The sequence below is a fragment of the Pezoporus flaviventris genome, unplaced genomic scaffold, assembly GCF_033815535.1.
Source record: "Pezoporus flaviventris isolate CSIRO_AGI_PZ_B2104156 unplaced genomic scaffold, CSIRO_AGI_Pfla_v1 ptg000145l, whole genome shotgun sequence".
NCBI classification, from domain to species: Eukaryota; Metazoa; Chordata; class Aves; order Psittaciformes; family Psittacidae; genus Pezoporus; species Pezoporus flaviventris.
In genome coordinates this window covers 98119-117349 of record NW_026892693.1, presented here as the reverse complement: position 1 = coordinate 117349, position 19231 = coordinate 98119, and the positions used below count along the sequence as shown (strand labels likewise).

The window sequence follows — 19231 nt, the reverse complement described above, 5'->3', positions numbered from 1 at the left end:
TCATTTTATTTTCAAGAGTCTCCTCAAAGCCTCCTTCACCTCCTCATTCCTCAGGCTGTAGATCAAGGGGTTCATCATGGGAGTCACCACGGTGTAGATCACCACAGCCCATTTATCTGCTGCTCTTGAGCTGTTTGAGCTGGGGAATAAATACATAAAAAAGCATGCCCCATAGAGGATGCCGACAGTGGTGAGGTGGGAGGTGCAGGTGGAGAAGGCTTTGCGCTTGCCCTCGGCTGAATTGATGCTCAGGATGGTGGCGATGATGGCCACGTAGGAGAGCAGGATAACCAGGCTGCTGGACACACCAAAGAGAGATGCTGCAGTGGTCAGGATGATGTGGCTGAGGGTGGTGTCAGAGGTGGAGAGGGAGATGAGAGCGGAAATGTCACAGAAGAAGAGGTCGATGGTGCTGGAGCTGCAGAAGGACAGGGTGGACATGCTGATGGTCTGTCCCACACCATTGGTCAGCCCCACGAGGTACGAGCCAGTCACCAGCTGGGAACAGCACTTTGGGGACATGACAAGGGGGTACAGCAGGGGATGGCAAATGGCCACGTAACGGTCATAGGCCATCGAAGCCAGCAGGAAGCATTCAGTTACCCCAAAAAGCTGAAAGAGGAAGACCTGAGCCACGCAGACAGCATAAGCAATGCTCTTCTTCTCTGACATCAAGTCAACCAACAACTTGGGGTTGACGATGGTGGAAATCCAGAGGTCTACAAAGGCCAGGTTGCTCAGGAAATAATACATGGGGGAGTGGAGGTGGGGGCTGGCCCTGGTTAAGATGATGATGCCCAAGTTGCCCATGATGGTGACAAGGTAGGTGAGCAGGAAGAGCAGGAACAAGTTGAGCTGAGTCACCGGGTCCTCTGTGAACCCCGCCAGGCTGAACTGGGTCACTTGGGTGCAATTGCTTTGTGCCATGGGCTGGATGGTGCTTTGTGGGTGAGCTCCTGGCTGGAGGTTTCTTCTCCAAGAGGCAGGGATGTCCCAGGTGGAAAAGCCTCTGTGTGGTGGGAGCTGCTCAGAGACAGTCCTGCAGGATGGAAAGGGAGAGTTCAGGCACAGCTCAATGAGGAACAGGTTGGTGAAAGTCCTGTGCCAGCACAGGTAGAACAAAGGGGTGCTCAAGCAGTTAAACACCATGGCACAACGTGGTGCGTGCTCCTCTGGCTCACCTTGAGATGTTGAGCAATGACCTCTGTGGAAAGGTGAGGTTCCACTCACCTGAGTAACTTTACCTTAGTGCTGCACCTCATCGCCTGCTTTAGTGCTCAGCCTGGGGCTTGGAGACCATCCGGCTCAACCTGGAACACAGAGAAACGTGGTGCTTTCACAGTGCAGAGTTAATCCTTCATCCTCTCGTGGGCATTTCCCAACCACCCGCTCCTTCCCTCTCTGCTTGGGTTTCTTCCTAACTGGAACGAATTCCTGACCTATGGAAAGTACAGGTTGGACAGGGCAACCTGCTCTAGTGGAAGGTGTCCCTGGCCATCACAGGCAGTTGGAACCGAGTGAGATTTAAGGTCTCTTCCAACATACAATGCTCCTATGCAACCTTACACAGGGGTTAATATCCGTTTCCCCTCCCTCCTGACACACTCTGTCAGATCTAAAACCTTTTCATGGTTCTTTAACCTGTTCCTTGAGTCTCCAATAGAAATGGGCAATCCCCAGAGCTCAGAAATCCCTACTTGCACACATGTTTTGGGGGAAAAAAGTCATCTTTTGGAGCTGCCTCATCTCAGCAATGGGGAGCACCCTGAATGTCCTGTACAGGAAAGCTCCTGGTGCTCATCCAGGAAACATCTGTGCTCAGAGGTGAGGAAGCCTCCTGAGGGTGCTCTCCACCAGGGTGATCTCCAAACCTGCCTTCTCAGCAGCAGCATGGGGAGCACACAGCACAAGCAGCTCCCTGGGAAGTCCAGAGCATCATCAAGAAGCCCAGGACCCTGCAGTAGGGCAGGACATGAAGACAGGAGCTGCTGCTTGTTGGCAAGAGAGAAGCACAGGAGAAAGATGGGCTGGAAGATGCTGCCCCTCACTTACATCTCAGCTCTGTCTCTGCTGCCCTCCTGATGCTCTCGGAGATGGATGTGAAGATGAACGTGCCTGGAGCTGTGCAGGGAGCCTGGGAATGAACCAGCATCAGCAAACCCCCTTCCTATTTCAAGTGATGTGGGGATGTGGGACTGTGAATCTCTTTGGTCCCCAGGAGGTGACAAAGCCCAAAGCAGGTCATTATCTCTTCTCTGTGCTGATTAGTTTGGAGGAGGAGAAGTGTACCCAGAGGAGATGACCTCAGCTTGAGCAAGCAACAGGGCTTTGGGCTCTCTTAGAGCAAAGCACAGAACAAGCCCAGCTTTGACATCCACTTTTGGAGCATTTCTGAGGCAGTTACAGCTTCACAAGGGCCATGGTTGACATTATCATGGCAGGGAGGTGACATAGACCTCACCAATAGGAGCTGGTACCAGTGTCCATCAGCAATGTCAGGCATCATGTACAATGAACAAGCTTTCCAACCACCTTCAATTCCTTTTACTCAAACCATAGCTCACAAGTTTGACTTGCAGAGAGCTAAGAGAAGATCGTGGTGACCTTGCTAATAGCAAGGTAAATGCTGTCCTCTGCTTCTTGTCCATGCAAACATCAATGCTCACATCACCCAAGGCACCAGGCTGGTCAGGCGTGACTTTTCCTTGGTACCTCTGTGCTGGCTGCTCATGGTCACCCTCCTGTCCTTCCTCTGCCTGGAGAGGCCTTCCTGGGGAATTTGGATGTTAACCTCAGTGGGCCTGAGGCAGCCCCAGTCCTTGTGCTCTCCCCGATGATGACGTTCACCTTCTTCCACGCATTGGGCTGGAAGCACAAGAGACAAAGGAGAGCCTGAGGGAGCAGTGCCGGAAAGTGGAAGGAAGGAGATGGGGAGGAACAGTGAGGAGTGTGGTAAAGGACTGAAATGGGCAGCACCAGGGGAAAAGGGCCCTTCTGAAGGGTGCTTTAGGGTTGCCCCTGTCGCTGGTGACTCTGATGGATGCTCCCAAGCCCATCACAGAATCCCAGCCTGGTTTGCGTTGGAAGGGACCTTAAAGCTCCTCCAGCTCCAACCCCTGCCACAGGCAGGGACCCCTTCCACTGGAGCAGCTTGCTCCAAGCCCCTGTGTCCAACCTGCCCTTGAGCACTGCCAGGGATGGGGCAGCCACAGCTTCTCTGGGCACCCTGTGCCAGCGCCTCAGCACCCTCCCAGGGAAGAGCTTCTGCCTCAGAGCTCAGCTCAGTCTCCCCTCTGACAGGTTAAAGCCTTCATGGGGGTTGTGGGGAACCTCCTTCTACAGCCAAACACTGGGAGCAAACCCCCACAATCTGGGCATCATTTGGGGTTCTAACCCCTTCCAGAGCCACATCCTCCCCTTTCCTTCTCTCTCCAGCAGTAAAACCATTCATAGGAGCTGCAGGACACGGTGCAATGCTGCGGATGAGCCCCCTCCATCCTCCTCCTGCTGTCAGCTCTGCCTCTCGCACCTCCTCATCTCCCTGTTCAATACCAGCCCCACAGCCACAGCCTGGCTGACAGCGAGAGATGGATGGGGCCGAGCCTGCTCCGCAGGGCATGGGATATGTGTATGGATGTGTAGGGATGTGATGGACATAGGGGGATGTGCACGGATATGGTCCCTCCTTGCTTTGCATCAGTCCTGGTCCCAAATCCTCTCACTGCTCACACAGCCCCTGTAGCCACCCTGCAGCACATGGAGGGCAGAGGCTCTCCTCCCCGCTATGATGGACATAGGAAAGATTTAAGCACTGACCCCAAAGAAGTGAAAACTGAGTCCCAGTTTGGATCCAGCTCCATGCAGAGCAGGGAGGGATTTCAGCCCTTGCCCAGTGCCTCCATCACCAGGGCACCACCAGGGGCAGAAGCCATCAGCATCCATAGGAGAATGTCCCTTGTTTCCTGCAGAGCCCCAGCATCCTTCATCCTGCCCCATGGTGTGCAGTGAGGTGCTGCAGTTTGCAGTTTGAAGGGGACTATGGAGGAGCCCTTTTGCTCTCTGCCCCCTCCAGCCTTTATCCCTGTGTCAGTGACCTCCCTGCACACGTCCCTTGTCCCCACGGCCATGGCTTCTCCCCATCCATCTCCTGCTGTCAGGCTGGGATTGAGCACGGAGATGGGAGGTGTGGGACAAGATGGTGAGGTTCCGGGTGCCAGCACAGAGACAGGACCAGCATTTGAGATGTGTGCCAGGGGACAGGGGACCACTTTCCACATTTCCCTATTCCAGAGCTGCAGAGGCTCTGCACGAGCAGCCACGACACTGTGGATGCTGCAACGCTTCCCTGTGCTTTTTAATATGAGGTGTTGATGGCTGAGCTGATGGTACCCGGAGGGGCTTTGACCAGAGTCACAGCAACCCCTATGTCTCTTCAATCAGATGGATGACATGAAGGAGACCCCAAGAGTTGACCCTTCCCTGCCCAATGTACCCCGAGATCCATCTGAGGACCAGCAGTGGTCCCAGCAGTCCCATGGCCACCGCTCACCTCCCGTCCATCATCACCCTCACATCAAGGCACGCAGGCAGGTGGGGAAGGGGCCGTGCTCCAGCCCCTGGGGACCACTGCGCTGTCTCCACCCCCAAACTGGGGCATAAAACCCCTGGCAGGATGCAGGGACCAGCCCAGAGCTGAAGCTGCCTTGCTCCATTGGGGTCCCCACTGCCACCATGCCAAGGGATGGAGACGCGGATGCTGCGCCCATGGCAGGTAAAACCCACCCGTGGCCATGCTCCCCTGTGTCCCCCAGAGTGGTTTTGGGGTGCGGGGAGGTCCTCCAGCCCCACGATAACAGGGCAGGAATGGGGAGAGGGATAAACCCCACTGTGGAATGGATGGCGATTTGGGGGGGGAGGTGGTGGTGCATGGGCTCTGCTCCCGTACGTGAGGTGCAGGATGAGGATCCATCAACACCCCCCTTTATCCCTCCACAGCCTTCCTGGGGGGTCCGGGCGAGGGGCCCCTGTGCACCCCCAGCCTGGGGTGGGCAGCGGAGGGGCCGGGGAGCGGCGGCAAGAACCGGCGCGTGTCCCAGGCCACGGCACGGCTGGAGATGGGCAGCCTCTGGGAGGAGTTCAACCGCCTGGGCACCGAGATGATCGTCACCAAGGCGGGGAGGTGGGGAGCACAATGAGGCAAAGGGGGCAGGAGGGCACCATCAATGGGGGGGGGCACCCCCTTCCCATCCCCTGTCCTCGCAGGAGGATGTTCCCCACCTTCCAAGTGAAGCTGTCGGGGCTGGACCCGCTCTCCGACTACGTCCTGCTCATGGACTTCATCCCGCTGGATGACAAGAGATACAGGTGGGGATGACGGGGCGATGGGGATGCTGTGGGGCTGGGTCTGACCCCCCCATCCCTTCAGATACGCCTTCCACAGCTCCTCCTGGCTGGCAGCAGGACGGGCAGAGCCGGCAGCACCCGGCCGGGTCCACTTCCACCCCGATTCCCCAGCCAAGGGCACGCAGTGGATGCGGCAGATCGTCTCCTTCGACAAGCTCAAGTTGACCAACAACCTCTTGGATGACAACGGCCACGTGAGGACCCGGTCCTGGGGTGGGGAACGCGTCCCTCCATGGGGAGGGGGGGGGTCCTGCCCATCTCCCCTCTCTGTGTTCCCCCTCCCTAGATCATCCTCAACTCCATGCACCGCTACCAGCCCCGCTTCCACGTGGTGCTGGTGGACCCGCGCCGGGACAGCGAGCGCTTCGCCCACCAGAACTTCAAGTCCTTCAGCTTCCCCGAAACCCAGTTCATGGCGGTGACGGCTTATCAGAACCACCGGGTGAGCCCCGGGGCAGGGGGGGGACACGACATCGGGGTAACCCCCCCACCACCACCACCCAGGGACCCCCAGTGACCCCAATCCCAATCCATAGATCACCCAGTTGAAGATCGCCAGCAACCCCTTCGCCAAGGGCTTTCGGGATGGGGATCCTGAGCCATGGTAAGACCCAACCCCGGCGCCACGATGAGGGGCCCCATGGCACCCCCCTGAGCCCCGCATCTCTCTTGCAGGTGTGGGGTGCCAGCAGGGTCCCTGTTGGGTGCAATGGGACCCCGTGCCCGGGCCACGTTGTTGCCCTCCCACCCCGAGAAGCAGGACAAAGGTAGGGGGGGAAGAGAAGGGGCTGAGCCTCTGGTGCTGTCTCTGCCCCCTCCAGGGGCTCCCCATGGCCGTGGGGCTCTGGCCACTGCTGGACCCCCACAGCCAGCCCCAACAGTGCCTGCCCCCGGCTTCCCTGAGCTGCCCGTGCCCCCCTTCCAGCCCCTTGCCTGCCCCCCAAGTGTCCTTGTGGGGTCCAAGCCCCACGCTCTGCCCTACCCTTTGCTCAGCACCTACAGCACCACCGCGGCCCCCACCTTTGGCTATGGGCAGCAGTGATGGGGGGCACCCCCCAAACCCCTTGGGACCCCCAGCACAGCAGAAGGAACGGAGATGCCGAGCTGGGGACAAGCCACGGGGCTTTATTCACTGCAAGCAAGGGATGGGAGGCTGCAGCCAGACCCTCAACTGCCCCCCCCCCCCCCAACCCTGGGGTTTTGGAGGGCACCCCCCATCTGAGCTCCCATCAGTGGGGCAGGGCTTTGGCTCCAAACCTCCAGCATCCACACGGCTATTCCCAAGAGCCGGGAGCGAAGGCGAAGGGGCAGAGCTTGTACCCAGCACCCACATAGAACTTGTTCTGGAATTCCACCCTGCCGAGGAGAGGGGCCGGGTGAGGAGCAGCGCTGGGGGGACCCCATCCCAGCAGCACCCCCCCCGTCACCGGGCTCACCAGTGCAGGCGCAGGGCGTGGAGGAAGGCAGAGAGCCCCTCCATCACCAGCAGGATGGCCACGGTCAGCACGGCGAAGGCGGCGAAGACGGGTACCAGCACGGCGCCGCCGGCGTAGCTCAGGCGCACGAAGCCGTTGCGCATCACCATGGTCCACAGCACCTCCGAGAGCTCTGTGGGGCACAGAGGGGGTGAGGAGGGATGGGGGGGGTGTCTGAGGCTCGGGGGACACGGGGACACTCACGGGCATGGGCCAGGCTGAGCGCCCAGAGCCGCAGGTAGGATGCGGTGTTGGAGACGCAGCCCAGGCAGTACTCGATGGTGTGGATGGCCTGGTGCATGAAGAGCTCGGCGAAGTCCAGGTGCTGCAGGGAGGGAGGGGACACGGGATGAAGGTGAGGACATGGGATATCAGCGAGGGATGTGGGATATCAGTGAGGGACATGGGACACCAAGGAAGGACATGGGACATCAGTGAGGGACACGGGACATCAGTGAGGGACATGGGACATCAATGAGGGACCAATGGTAAGGGATGTGGGATATCAGTGAGGGACATGGGACATCAATGAGGGACATGGGACGTCAATGAGGGACATGGGACGTCAATGAGGGACCAATGGTAAGGGATGTGGGATATCAGTGAGGGACATGGGACATCAATGAGGGACATGGGACATCAGTGAGGGACATGGGACATCAATGAGGGACATGGGACATCAGTGAGGGACATGGGACATCAGTGAGGGACACGGGACATCAGTGAGGGACCAACGGTAAGGGACGTGGGACACGTCACAGCAGCGAGGGCTGTGGGGCATCACCAAGGGACACAGGGCATCAGTGAAGAGACCGGACGGCGGTGAGTGACACGGGGCATGACCGACCGACCACCGGTGAAGGACACGGGACAAGGAGGAGGATGCAGGACATGAGTGAGGGACGCGGCCACCCAACCCCACCACCTGACCCCACCAAGGTGCCCCTCACCTCAGCGTCAGGGCTGTGCCCGCCGCTCTCCACATCCTCCACGGTGACGTTGACGGAGTTCCCGGCCTCCTGCCCCTCCAGCAGCGGCTCCTGCTCGCCGGTGCCCACCGCCTGCCCCAGGACAGCACCGGTGGTGAGACCCCGCAGCGCCCACCCCGCTGAGCCCCTCACCGTGGCCCCGGCCTCACCGCGGGGTGCCCCGTCCTTGGCTTGCGCCGCCGGCACCACAGGTAGAGCGGGGTCCCCAGGAGCAGGACGGGCACCGACGCCAACGCCAGCACCACCAGCACGGTCTGCACCGGCACCTGCGGCACACGGGACACGGCTTTAGGGTCCCAGCCAGGCCAGACCCATATTGCCCCCAGCGTGGGGAAGGGGATGGGTACGGGGGGGCGGTGGTGCCCCATCTCTGTTACCTGTCCTGGGTAGAGCGGGAGGTTCTCGGCGTTGGAGGTGAAGAGGAACATGTCGATGAAGTGGATGAGGATGCTGGGGGCCACCAGGGAGTCGGCGGCGCTGAACTTGATCCACTTGTAGAAGATGAGGAAGACGAGGTAGCCAAAGAGAGCCAGGAGGAAAATCATCTCGGGCAGGAGCTCCAGCACCAGCCGGTGCCGCTGCTTGAAGTGCCTGGGCAGGGGGACGTGACCCACGCTCAGCATCACGGGTCCTGGGCTCCCAGTGTGGGGATACAGGACACAGAGATGCTGCGAGGGCTGGAGCAGCTCTGCTCTGGAGCCAGATGGCCCCATGCACTCACCCAGCACCCTAAGCATGACCGTGGGCGGCCAGCACCCATGGGTGCAGCCATGAGGACTCACAGATGGTTGAAGACCCCCAGCAGGACACCGAAGCCCATGTGCACGATGCCCAGCACCACGGACATCTTCATCTTGAAGGAGTTGAGGAAGTTGAGGTGGTTGGTGGCCAAACTCCAGATCTATCATGGATGAGGTGGGTGAGACTCCGGGGCCACCCCACCGAGGGTTCCACCCCATCCTCTCCCCCACGGGACACTCACTGGGTCTATCCCAAAGGGATAAGGCCCTTGGAAGACGCCGGTGATGTTGGGGTCCAGGGTGAGGAGCGGGTGGGTGGCGAGGTAGGCAGAGCTGTGGGCAGAGCAGGGGCAGGGGGGGGTCAGTGGAGGCAGGACCCCAGCAGGGCTCACAGCGGGCTTTGGGGTCCCACCTCCAGGAGGAGTGGTTGGCCATGGTGGCCACGCTCCAGGCGGAGGGGAAGATGACGGTGGCTTTGCTGAAGCACTCGTTGTAGATGAAGCCGGTGTAGATGGAGAAGGCCCCCATGAGCAGGATGAGGTAGCGGCCCTCGAAGAACGTCAGCCAGATCTGGTGGGGGAAACGTGGCGCCGGTGTCCCGTAACAGCAACCCTGCCCCACACCATCCCTGTCCCATACCACCAACACCCCATCCCATGCCCCTAGAGCCCATCCTATGCCTTCAACCCCATCCCATGCATCCAAGCCCCATCCCATACCACCAACTTCATCCCAGGTCTCCAAGCACATCCCATACCATCAACTCCGTCCCATACCACTATGTCCCACACTAACAATCCCATCCCATGCCCCCAACCATGTCCTGCACCTGTAAGTCCATCCCATACCACCAACTTCATCCCATGTCTCCAAGCATTTCCCATACCACCAACCCCATCCCACAGCACCACCATCATCCCATGTCTCCAAGCCCATCCCATACCACCAACCCCATCCCATACCACCATGTCCCACACCACCAATCCCACCCCATGCTCCCAACCGTGTCCTACACCTGCAAGCCCATCCCATACCACCAACCCCATCCCATACCACCATGTCCCACACCACCAATCCCATCCCATGCCCCAATCATGTCCTACACCTGCAAGCCCATCCCATACCACCAACCCCATCCCATACCACCATGTCCCACACCACCAATCCCATCCCATGCCCCAACCATGTCCTACACCTGCAAGGCCATCCCATACCACCAACCCCATCCCATACCACCATGGCCCACACCACCAATCCCACCCCATGCCCCCAGCCATGTTCTGCACCTCCAAGCCCATCCCATGCCTCCAGTCCCAGCCCATGCCCCTAACCATGTCCTACATCTCCAAGCCCATCCTATACCTTCAATCCCACCCCATGCTCCCAACCGTGTCCTACACCTCCAAGCCCATCCCATGCCTCCAATCCCACCCCATGCCCCCAGCCATGTCCTGCACCTCCAAGCCCATCCTATGCCTCCAAGCCCATCCCACACCTCCAAGCTCATCCCATACTTCCAAGCCTGGCCCCCCCATCGGGTGCCACTGACCTCGTTGCTGGCCTGCCGCAGGCTGGGGCTGTTCTCGTACAGCACCATCCAGAGAGCGAAGAGGAACATGATGAGCCCGTGCCCCACGTCCCCAAACATGATGGCGAAGATGAAGGGGAAGGTGATGATGGCGTAGGGCGCTGTGGCGCACAGGGAACGTGTCATATGGGCCTCATAGGGCCCCATCATCCAAACCTGGCCCATACAGGGGACAGGGGGACAGGGAGCGGGGCTTACCGGGGTTCACCTCCTGGTAACTGGCCACTCCATAGGCATCCACGATGCTCTGGAAGCCGGCGGTGAACTTGTTGGTGCGGATGAGGGTGGGGGGACTCTCGGTGGTGGGGATGCGCTGCACGAAGCACTCCACGCTCGAGCCGCTCTTGTACTGTGGGGAGAGCACCCAGGGCATGACCCACAGCACCCTCCCCCCCCCGGTTGGAACCCACCCCAACCAGCGTGGGACATGGGGACGCCTCTGCAATGGAGATACGGGGACACCAAGCATCCCCTGGCATGAGGACATGGGGACAACAACCAACCCCAACACAAGGACATGGGGACACCAAGTGAACTCCAGCACAAGACATGGGGACACCAAGGACCCCAACACAAAGACATGGGGACACGTCTGGAATGGAGATACAGGGACACCGAGCATCCCCTGGCATGAGGACATGGGGACAACAACCAACCCCAACACAAGCACATGGGGACACCAAGCAAGCTCCAGCAAGAGACATGGGGACATCAAGTACCCCAACACAAGGACATGGGGACAACAACCAACCCCAACACAAGGACATGGGGACAACAACCAACCCCAACACAAGGACATGGGGACAACAACCAACCCCAACACAAGGACATGGGGACAACAACCAACCCCAACACAAGGACATGGGGACACCAAGTGAACTCCAGCAAGAGACATGGGGACACCAAGTACCCCAACACAAGGACATGGGGACACCAAGTACCTCAACACAAGGACCTGGGGACACCAAGCACCCCAACACAAGGACATGGGGACACCAAGTACCTCAACACAAGGACATGGGGACATCAAGCAAACCCCAACACAAGGACCTGAGAACACCAAGTACCTCAACACAAGGACATGGGGACACCAAGTACCTCAACACAAGGACATGGGGACACCAAGCACCCCAACACAAGGACATGGGGACACCAAGTACCTCAACACAAGGACCTGGGGACACCAAGTACCTCAACACAAGGACATGGGGACATCAAGCAAACCCCAACACAAGGACATGGGGACACCAAGTACCTCAACACAAGGACATGGGGACATCAAGCACCTCAACACAAGGACATGGGGACACCAAGCACCCCAACACAAGGACATGGGGACATCAAGTACCCCAACACAAGGACATGGGGACATCAAGTACCCCAACACAAGGACCTGAGAACACCAAGTACCTCAACACAAGGACATGGAGACACCAAGCACCCCAACACAAGGACATGGGGACATCAAGTACCCCAACACAAGGACCTGAGAACACCAAGTACCTCAACACAAGGACCTGGGGACACCAAGCAAACTTCAGCACAAGGACATGTGGACATCAAGCAAAGCCCAACCCAAGGACCTGGGGACACCAATCAACGCACCGATCCCTGGCGCAGCGCATCCTGCACTTGGGCGAGGTCCCTCACGGGACACCAGACCTCAGCAATGAGGCACTTCTCGGTGACATCGAAGCTGCACTGGTTGAGCACGAGGTAGATGGCCTTCATCTTCTGGACCTGGACCTGCCAGGTAGGCAGCGCCAGCACCACCTTGTCCAGCACCTGCGCCAGGTACTGCTCCGTCTCCTCCAGCACCTACGGGTCCCCGCGTGGGTCAGGGATGGGGGTCCCACCGCGGTACCCCCGGTACCCACCCCGGGGCCAAGCTCACCACGCTGAGGTCCTGGATCTGGCTCTGCAGCCCACTCATGGTGTCCATGCGGCTGGCTTCGCTCTCCGGGTAGGGATACACGTGGCAGTGGAAGCTGGGACAGAGGGACACCAACGGGTTGGGGGGGGGGGGGGGACCAGCACGGCCCCATTGTGGGGGGGTCCATGGGGCTAAATAAACCCGTGTGTGACCGGATGCTGCCTCACCAGTCTGAGATCTTGCGGATCTTCTGCCCGATCTGCTCGCCCCAGTAGGAGATGAGGAAGATGACCCAGGTGATGCTCTCGCCCTGGGGACAGCACAGTCCCGGTCACCCCGGCCTGTGCCAGCCCCCGGCACCCACAGTGTCCCTATTCTCTCCCCCCCCCCAAATCACCGTGGCCGGGTCCTCCATGGGCTCGGGCATCTCCACGAAGGTGACCACCAGGTACCCGCGGCACGCGCGCCACAGCAGCCGCTCGAAGGCGCTCACCCGCCACGGGTGGATGACGCCGGTCACGAAGCTGCGGGGACACGGGGAGGGTTGGGGTGGGCACGGCTCTGCTGCGGCTCCTGCCCCGTGCTCAGGATCCTGCCCCATGGCCCATCTGCAACCCTGACCCTACAGCCATACCCATTGCCCAATGGCCCATCTCCAACCCTTACCCTACAGCCATACCCACTGCCCAATGGCCCATCTCCAACCCTGATCCCACAGCTTTCCAATTACCCCATTGCTAAGCCATTGCCCCATGGCCCATCTCCAACCCTTACCCTACAGCCATACCCATTGCCCAGTGGCCCATCACCAACCCTTACCCTACAGCCATACCCACTGCCCCATGGCCCATCTCCAGCCCTTACCCTACAGCCATACCCACTGCCCCATGGCCCATCTCCAGCCCTTACCCTACAGCCATACCCATTGCCCAATGGCTCATCACCAACCCTTACCCTACAGCCATACCCATTGCCCAATGGCCCATCTCCAGCCCTTACCCTACAGCCATACCCATTGCCCCATGGCTCATCTCCAACCCTTACCCTACAGCCATACCCATTGCCCCGTGGCCCATCACCAACCCTTACCCTACAGCCATACCCACTGCCCCGTGGCCCATCACCAACCCTTACCCTACAGCCATACCCACTGCCCCATGGCCCATCTCCAGCCCTTACCCTACAGCCATACCCATTGCCCCATGGCCCATCACCAACCCTTACCCTACAGCCATACCCATTGCCCAATGGCTCATCACCAACCCTTACCCTACAGCCATACCCATTGCCCAATGGCCCATCTCCAGCCCTTACCCTACAGCCATACCCATTGCCCAATGGCCCATCTCCAGCCCTTACCCTACAGCCATACCCATTGCCCCATGGCTCATCTCCAACCCTTACCCTACAGCCATACCCACTGCCCCATGGCTCATCTCCAACCCTTACCCTACAGCCATACCCACTGCCCCATGGCTCATCTCCAACCCTTACCCTACAGCCATACCCATTGCCCCATGGCTCATCTCCAACCCTTATCCCCTTACCCTACAGCCATACCCATTGCCCCATGGCTCATCTCCAACCCTTACCCTACAGCCATACCCATTGCCCCATGGCTCATCTCCAACCCTTACCCTACAGCCATACCCATTGCCCCATGGCTCATCTCCAACCCTTACCCTACAGCCATACCCACTGCCCCATGGCTCATCTCCAACCCTTACCCTACAGCCATACCCATTGCCCCACACCCCCTCTTACCTGATCTTACGCTCCAGGTGCTGGTGCACCGAGGGGTCAAGGATGGGCTCATGCTCCGAGAGTGCCCGCGGCCGCGCCGGCGAGCCCAGGGCTGCCTGTGGTGATGGGCACCAGGGAGCTGAGCCCGTGGGGCAGGGGGAGAGAGACCCAACACAGCACCCCCAGGTGCTTCCCAGCACCCACCAGGACCCCCTACGACACCCTCAGCACCCCACAGGACCCCCCAGCACTTGCAGGACACCCCAGGACCCCCCAGGACTCTGCAGTACACCCAGGACCCACCTCAGCATCCCCCAGCACCCCCAGAATCCCCTAAGCACCACCCAGCACCTCCAGGACCACCCCAACACCCCCAGAACACCCTCAGCATCCCCCAGCACCCCCCATGACCCTGCACGCCCCCCAGCACCCCCCATGACCCCGCAATCCCCCAGCACCCTCCATGACCCCACCACTCCCCACCACCCCCAACACCCCCATGACCTCAATCCCCCCAGCACTCCCCATGACCCCACACCCCCCCATGACCCCACATCCACCCAGCCCCCCTCATAACCCTGCACCCCCCCCAGTACCCCCCAGCCCCCCTCATAACCCTGCACCCCCCCAGTACCCCCCAGCATTCCCCATGACCCTGCAGCCCCCCAGAATCCCCCCAGCACCCCCCATGACCCCCCATGACCCCACACCCCCCCATGACCCCACATCCCCCCAGCCCCCCTCATGACCCCGCACGCCCCCCAGTACCCCCCAGCATTCCCCATGACCCCGCAGCCCCCAGCACCCCCCATGACTCCCCCATGACCCCGCACCCTCCATGACCCCACACCCCCCCAGTACCCCTAGCACCCCTCAGCGTCCCCCCCATGACCCCGCACCCCCTCATGACCCCACACCCCCCCCAGCACCCCCCATGACCCCGCACCCCCCCCAGCATCCCCCCAGCACCCCCCATGACCCCCCCATGACTCTGCACCCCCCATGACCCCGCACCCCTCCATGACCCCGCACCCCCCCCAGCATCCCCCCAGCATCCCCCCAGCACCCCCCATGACCCCCCCATGACTCTGCACCCCCCATGACCCCGCACCCCTCCATGACCCCGCACCCCTCCATGACCCCGCACCCCCCCCAGCATCCCCCCAGCATCCCCCCAGCACCCCCCATGACCCCCCCATGACTCTGCACCCCCCATGACCCCGCACCCCTCCATGACCCCGCACCCCTCCATGACCCCGCACCCCCCCCAGCATCCCCCCAGCACCCCTCAGCACCCCCCATGACCCCGCATCCCCGCAGCACCCCCCATGACCCCGCACCCCCCCCAGCATCCCCCCAGCACCCCCCATGACCCCGCACCCCCCCCAGCATCCCCCCAGCACCCCCCATGACCCCCCCATGACTCTGCACCCCCCATGACCCCGCACCCCTCCATGACCCCGCACCCCCCCCAGCATCCCCCCAGCACCCCTCAGCACCCCCCATGACCCCGCATCCCCGCAGCACCCCCCATGACGCCGCACCCCCCATGACCCCCCCGTTCCCCGCACTCACCGCGGGCCCGGTGAGGCGCTGCCCCTCCCGCAGCACGTGCAGGAAGCGGCGCAGGTCCCGCAGGCGGCCCCGCAGGGACTCGCGGTTGCGGGAGCCCTCGCGCAGCTCCCGCGCCAGCCGCTCCGCCTCCTCCTGCAGCCCCAGCGCCTCCCGCGACAGCGGCGCCCGCGGCGAGCCCCGCACCGGGCCCGGCTCCCGGCCCGCACCGAGCAGCTCCTGGCGCAGGAACGCTGCGGGACGGGAGGGGGCGCTGCTGAGGGCGCTGCGGCTGCCCCGACACTGGCAGGGCTCAAGGGCAGGGCGGACACAGGGGCTTGGAGCAAGGTGCTCTAGGGGAAGGGGTTGGGATGGGATGGGATGGGATGGGATGGGTTGGGATGGGATGGGATGGGATGGGATGGGTTGGGATGGGATGGGATGGGATGGGATGGGATGGGATGGGATGGGATGGGATGGGTTGGGATGGGATGGGATGGGATGGGATGGGATGGGATGGGATGGGATGGGATGGGTTGGGATGGGATGGGATGGGTTGGGATAGGATGGGTTGGGATGGGATGGGATGGGTTGGGATGGGATGGGATGGGATGGGATGGGATGGGATGGGATGGGATGGGATGGGATGGGCTTTAAGGTCCCTGCATCCCAACCCATTCTGGGGGACCCCCAGTGTAAGGGGGATGCGGCTGGAGGGGTTGGAGGGAGATTGAAGGAGGCCATGGGGATAAAAGGGAGCTGGAGCAGCTCTGCTCTGAGAGAGCTGGACTGGGGCAGCCTGGAGAAGAGAAGGCTCCTGAAGGGGAGACCTGAGAGCAGCTCCAGTGCCTGAAGGGGCTGCAGGAAACCTGAAGTGGGGCTTGGGACAAGGGCCTGTAGGGACAGGCCAAGGGGAATGGCTTGAACCTGCCCGAGGGGAGACTGAGATGAGCTCTTGGGCAGAAGCTCTTCCCTGGGAGGGTGCTGAGGCGCTGGCACAGGGTGCCCAGAGAAGCTGTGGCTGCCCCATCCCTGGCAGTGTTCAAGGGCAGGTTGGACACAGGGGCTTGGAGCAAGCTGCTCCAGTGGAAGGGGTCAGGGTTGGAGCTGGGTGAGCTTTAGATTCCCTTCATTCCAACCCATCCCATGACCCCATGGGGTTGGATGGGGTTTGGGTCACACTCCCCCCCCCATGCAGCATCCCCATCACTCACTGAAGGTCTTCTCCATCTCCTCGCAGCGCCGCACCTCGCCCACGAAGCGGCGCTGGAAGGGGCTCACATGGGGGTTCAGCTGTGGGGACACGGTCACGGCATGGCCCCAAGGGGACACAGAGGGGCTGATGGCACCAGCACCCCTGGCCCAGGGCTGTGCTGCTGCCTGCAGGACCTCTGGCACCCCAGGGCACCCAAACAGCCCCTTGCACACAGGGCACCCCAAAGTATGAACCCTGCTGTCCCCGCATCCATGGCATCCAAACCACACAGCCCAACCTCACTGCACCCAGGGCACCCCAAACCACCCCAACCAACCCCACTGCACCCAGGGCACCCCAAACCAAAACCACTGCACCCAGGACACCCCAAACCACCCCAACCAACCCCACTGCACCCAGGACACCCCAAACCAAACCCACTGCACCCAGGGTATCCCAAACCACCCCAACCAACCCCACTGCACCCAGGACACCCCAAACCAACCCCACTGCACCCAGAGCATCCCAAACCATCCCAACCAACCCCACTGCACCCAGGGCACCCCAAACCAAACCCACTGCACCCAGGGCACCCCTAAACCAAACCCACTGCACCCAGGGCACCCCAAACCACCCCAACCAACCCCACTGCACCCAGAGCATCCCAAACCACCCCAACCAACCCCACTGCACCCAGGGCATCCCAAACCACCCCAACCAACCCCACTGCACCCAGAGCATCCCAAACCACCCCAACCAGCCCCACTGCACCCCAGGCACCCCAACCCCCCCGCCATGAGCCCCTTGCCGCACTCACATCCCTGAACTCGAGCAGCCCCCGCTCGCCCAGCTCGCTGACGCAGCTGTAGGCCGAGGCGGACTGGAGGAAGAGCTGGGCCAGGCAGACCTCCTCGCTGCGGAACAGGGACCCCATGGCGGCCCCACAGCCGGCAGCGGGGCTGCGCTGAGACCGGACACGGCTCCCGCCTGCGGGGGGCAGCAGTGGGGTCAGGACTAAGCGGGGGAGTGCAGAGGGATGGAGATGGGTGAGGGTTGGGGTGTAAGGGGGGACAGGACAGCAGGAATGGAGATGGGGTGGGATGTTAACGGGGTACCGGCAGGGTTGGATGTTAACGGGGTACCGGCAGGGTTGGATGTTAATGAGGTATCAGCAGGGTTGGATGTTAACGGGGTACCGGCAGGGTTGGATGTTAACGGGGTATCAGCAGGGTTGGATGTTAACGGGGTACCGGCAGGGTTGGATGTTAACGGGGTATCAGCAGGGTTGGATGTTAACGGGGTACCGGCAGGGTTGGATATTAACGGGGTACCGGCAGGGTTGGAAGTTAACGGGGGATCAGCAGGGTTGGATGTTAACGGGGTACCGGCAGGGTTGGATGTTAACGGGGTATCAGCAGGGTTGGATGTTAAGGGGGTTCCAGCAGGGCTGGATGTTAACGGGGTACCGGCAGGGTTGGATGTTAACAGGGGATCAGCAGGGTTGGATGTTAAAGGGGGATCAGCAGGGTTGGATGTTAAGGGGGTTCCAGCAGGGCTGGATGTTAACGGGGTTCCAGCAGGGCTGGATGTTAACGGGGTACCAGCAGGGTTGGATGTTAACGGGGGATCAGCAGGGTTGGATGTTAAGGGGGTTCCAGCAGGGCTGGATGTTAACGGGGGATCAGCAGGGTTCGACGTTAACGGGGTACCGGCAGGGTTGGATGTTAACAGGGGATCAGCAGGGTTGGATGTTAAGGGGGTACCGGCAGGGTTGGATGTTAACGGGGGATCAGCAGGGCTGGATGTTAATGGGGTACCCCGGCAGGGTTGCATGTTAACAGGGTACCGGCAGGGTTCGACGTTAACCAGGTACCGGCAGGGTTGGATGTTAATGGGGGATCAGCAGGGTTGGATGTTAACGGGGGATCAGCAGGGTTGGATGTTAACAGGGGATCAGCAGGGTTGGATGTTAACGGGGTACCGGCAGGGTTGGATGTTAACGGGGGATCAGCAGGGTTGGATGTTAAGGGGGTACCGGCAGGGTTGGATGTTAACGGCGTACCGGCAGGGTTGGATGTTAACCGGGTACCGGCAGGGTTGGATGTTAACGGGGGATCAGCAGGGCTGGATGTTAACGGGGTACCAGCAGGGTTGGATGTTAACGGGGTACCGGCAGGGCTGGATGTTAACCAGGTACTGGCAGGGTTGGATGTTAACGGGGTACCGGCAGGGCTGGATGTTAACGGGGTACCGGCAGGGTTGGATGTTAACGGGGTACCAGCAGGGCTGGATGTTAACGGGGTACCGGCAGGGTTGGATGTTAACGGGGGATCAGCAGGGTTGGATGTTAACGGGGTACCGGCAGGGTTGGATGTTAACGGGGTACCAGCAGGGTTGGATGTTAACGGGGTACCAGCAGGGTTGGATGTTAACGGGGTACCGGCAGGGTTGGATGTTAATGGGGGATCAGCAGGGTTGGATGTTAACGGGGTACCGGCAGGGTTGGATGTTAATGGGGGATCAGCAGGGTTGGATGTTAACGGGGTACCAGCAGGGTTGGATGTTAACGGGGTACCGGCAGGGTTGGATGTTAACAGGGTACCGGCAGGGTTGGATGTTAACGGGGTACCGGCAGGGTTGGATGTTAACGGGGGATCAGCAGGGTTGGATGTTA

The 19231-nt window shown here is 61.0% G+C and overlaps 3 protein-coding genes across 3 annotated transcripts; 1 reads left to right on the top strand and 2 right to left on the bottom strand.

The window, feature by feature from the left end:
- Window positions 1-927, bottom strand: LOC133282922 (olfactory receptor 5G25-like). Its single transcript, XM_061479284.1, has one exon. The coding sequence runs from the start codon at window positions 925-927 to the stop codon at window positions 1-3; it is 927 nt and encodes a 308-aa protein (XP_061335268.1).
- A 3804-nt stretch (window positions 928-4731) lies between these two features.
- On the top strand, window positions 4732-6445 carry TBX10 (T-box transcription factor 10). The gene is made up of 8 exons (XM_061479256.1): window positions 4732-4771; window positions 4996-5179; window positions 5263-5364; window positions 5426-5597; window positions 5690-5845; window positions 5940-6007; window positions 6079-6170; window positions 6225-6445. The coding sequence occupies exons 1-8, from the start codon at window positions 4732-4734 to the stop codon at window positions 6443-6445; spliced, it is 1035 nt and encodes a 344-aa protein (XP_061335240.1).
- Window positions 6446-6508: 63 nt separating this feature from the next.
- On the bottom strand, window positions 6509-17544 carry TCIRG1 (T cell immune regulator 1, ATPase H+ transporting V0 subunit a3). The gene is made up of 19 exons (XM_061479209.1): window positions 17375-17544; window positions 16577-16655; window positions 15387-15616; window positions 13833-13927; window positions 12466-12592; window positions 12296-12378; window positions 12090-12183; window positions 11801-12013; window positions 10394-10544; window positions 10157-10296; window positions 9020-9177; window positions 8850-8940; window positions 8650-8768; window positions 8245-8458; window positions 8017-8133; window positions 7829-7939; window positions 7083-7203; window positions 6840-7011; window positions 6509-6759 (listed from the first exon to the last, which is right to left on the bottom strand). Exons 1-19 carry the CDS (start codon window positions 17489-17491, stop codon window positions 6678-6680), a joined length of 2514 nt encoding a protein of 837 aa, XP_061335193.1. The 5' UTR covers window positions 17492-17544; the 3' UTR covers window positions 6509-6677.
- Between the last annotated feature and the right edge of the window lie 1687 nt (window positions 17545-19231).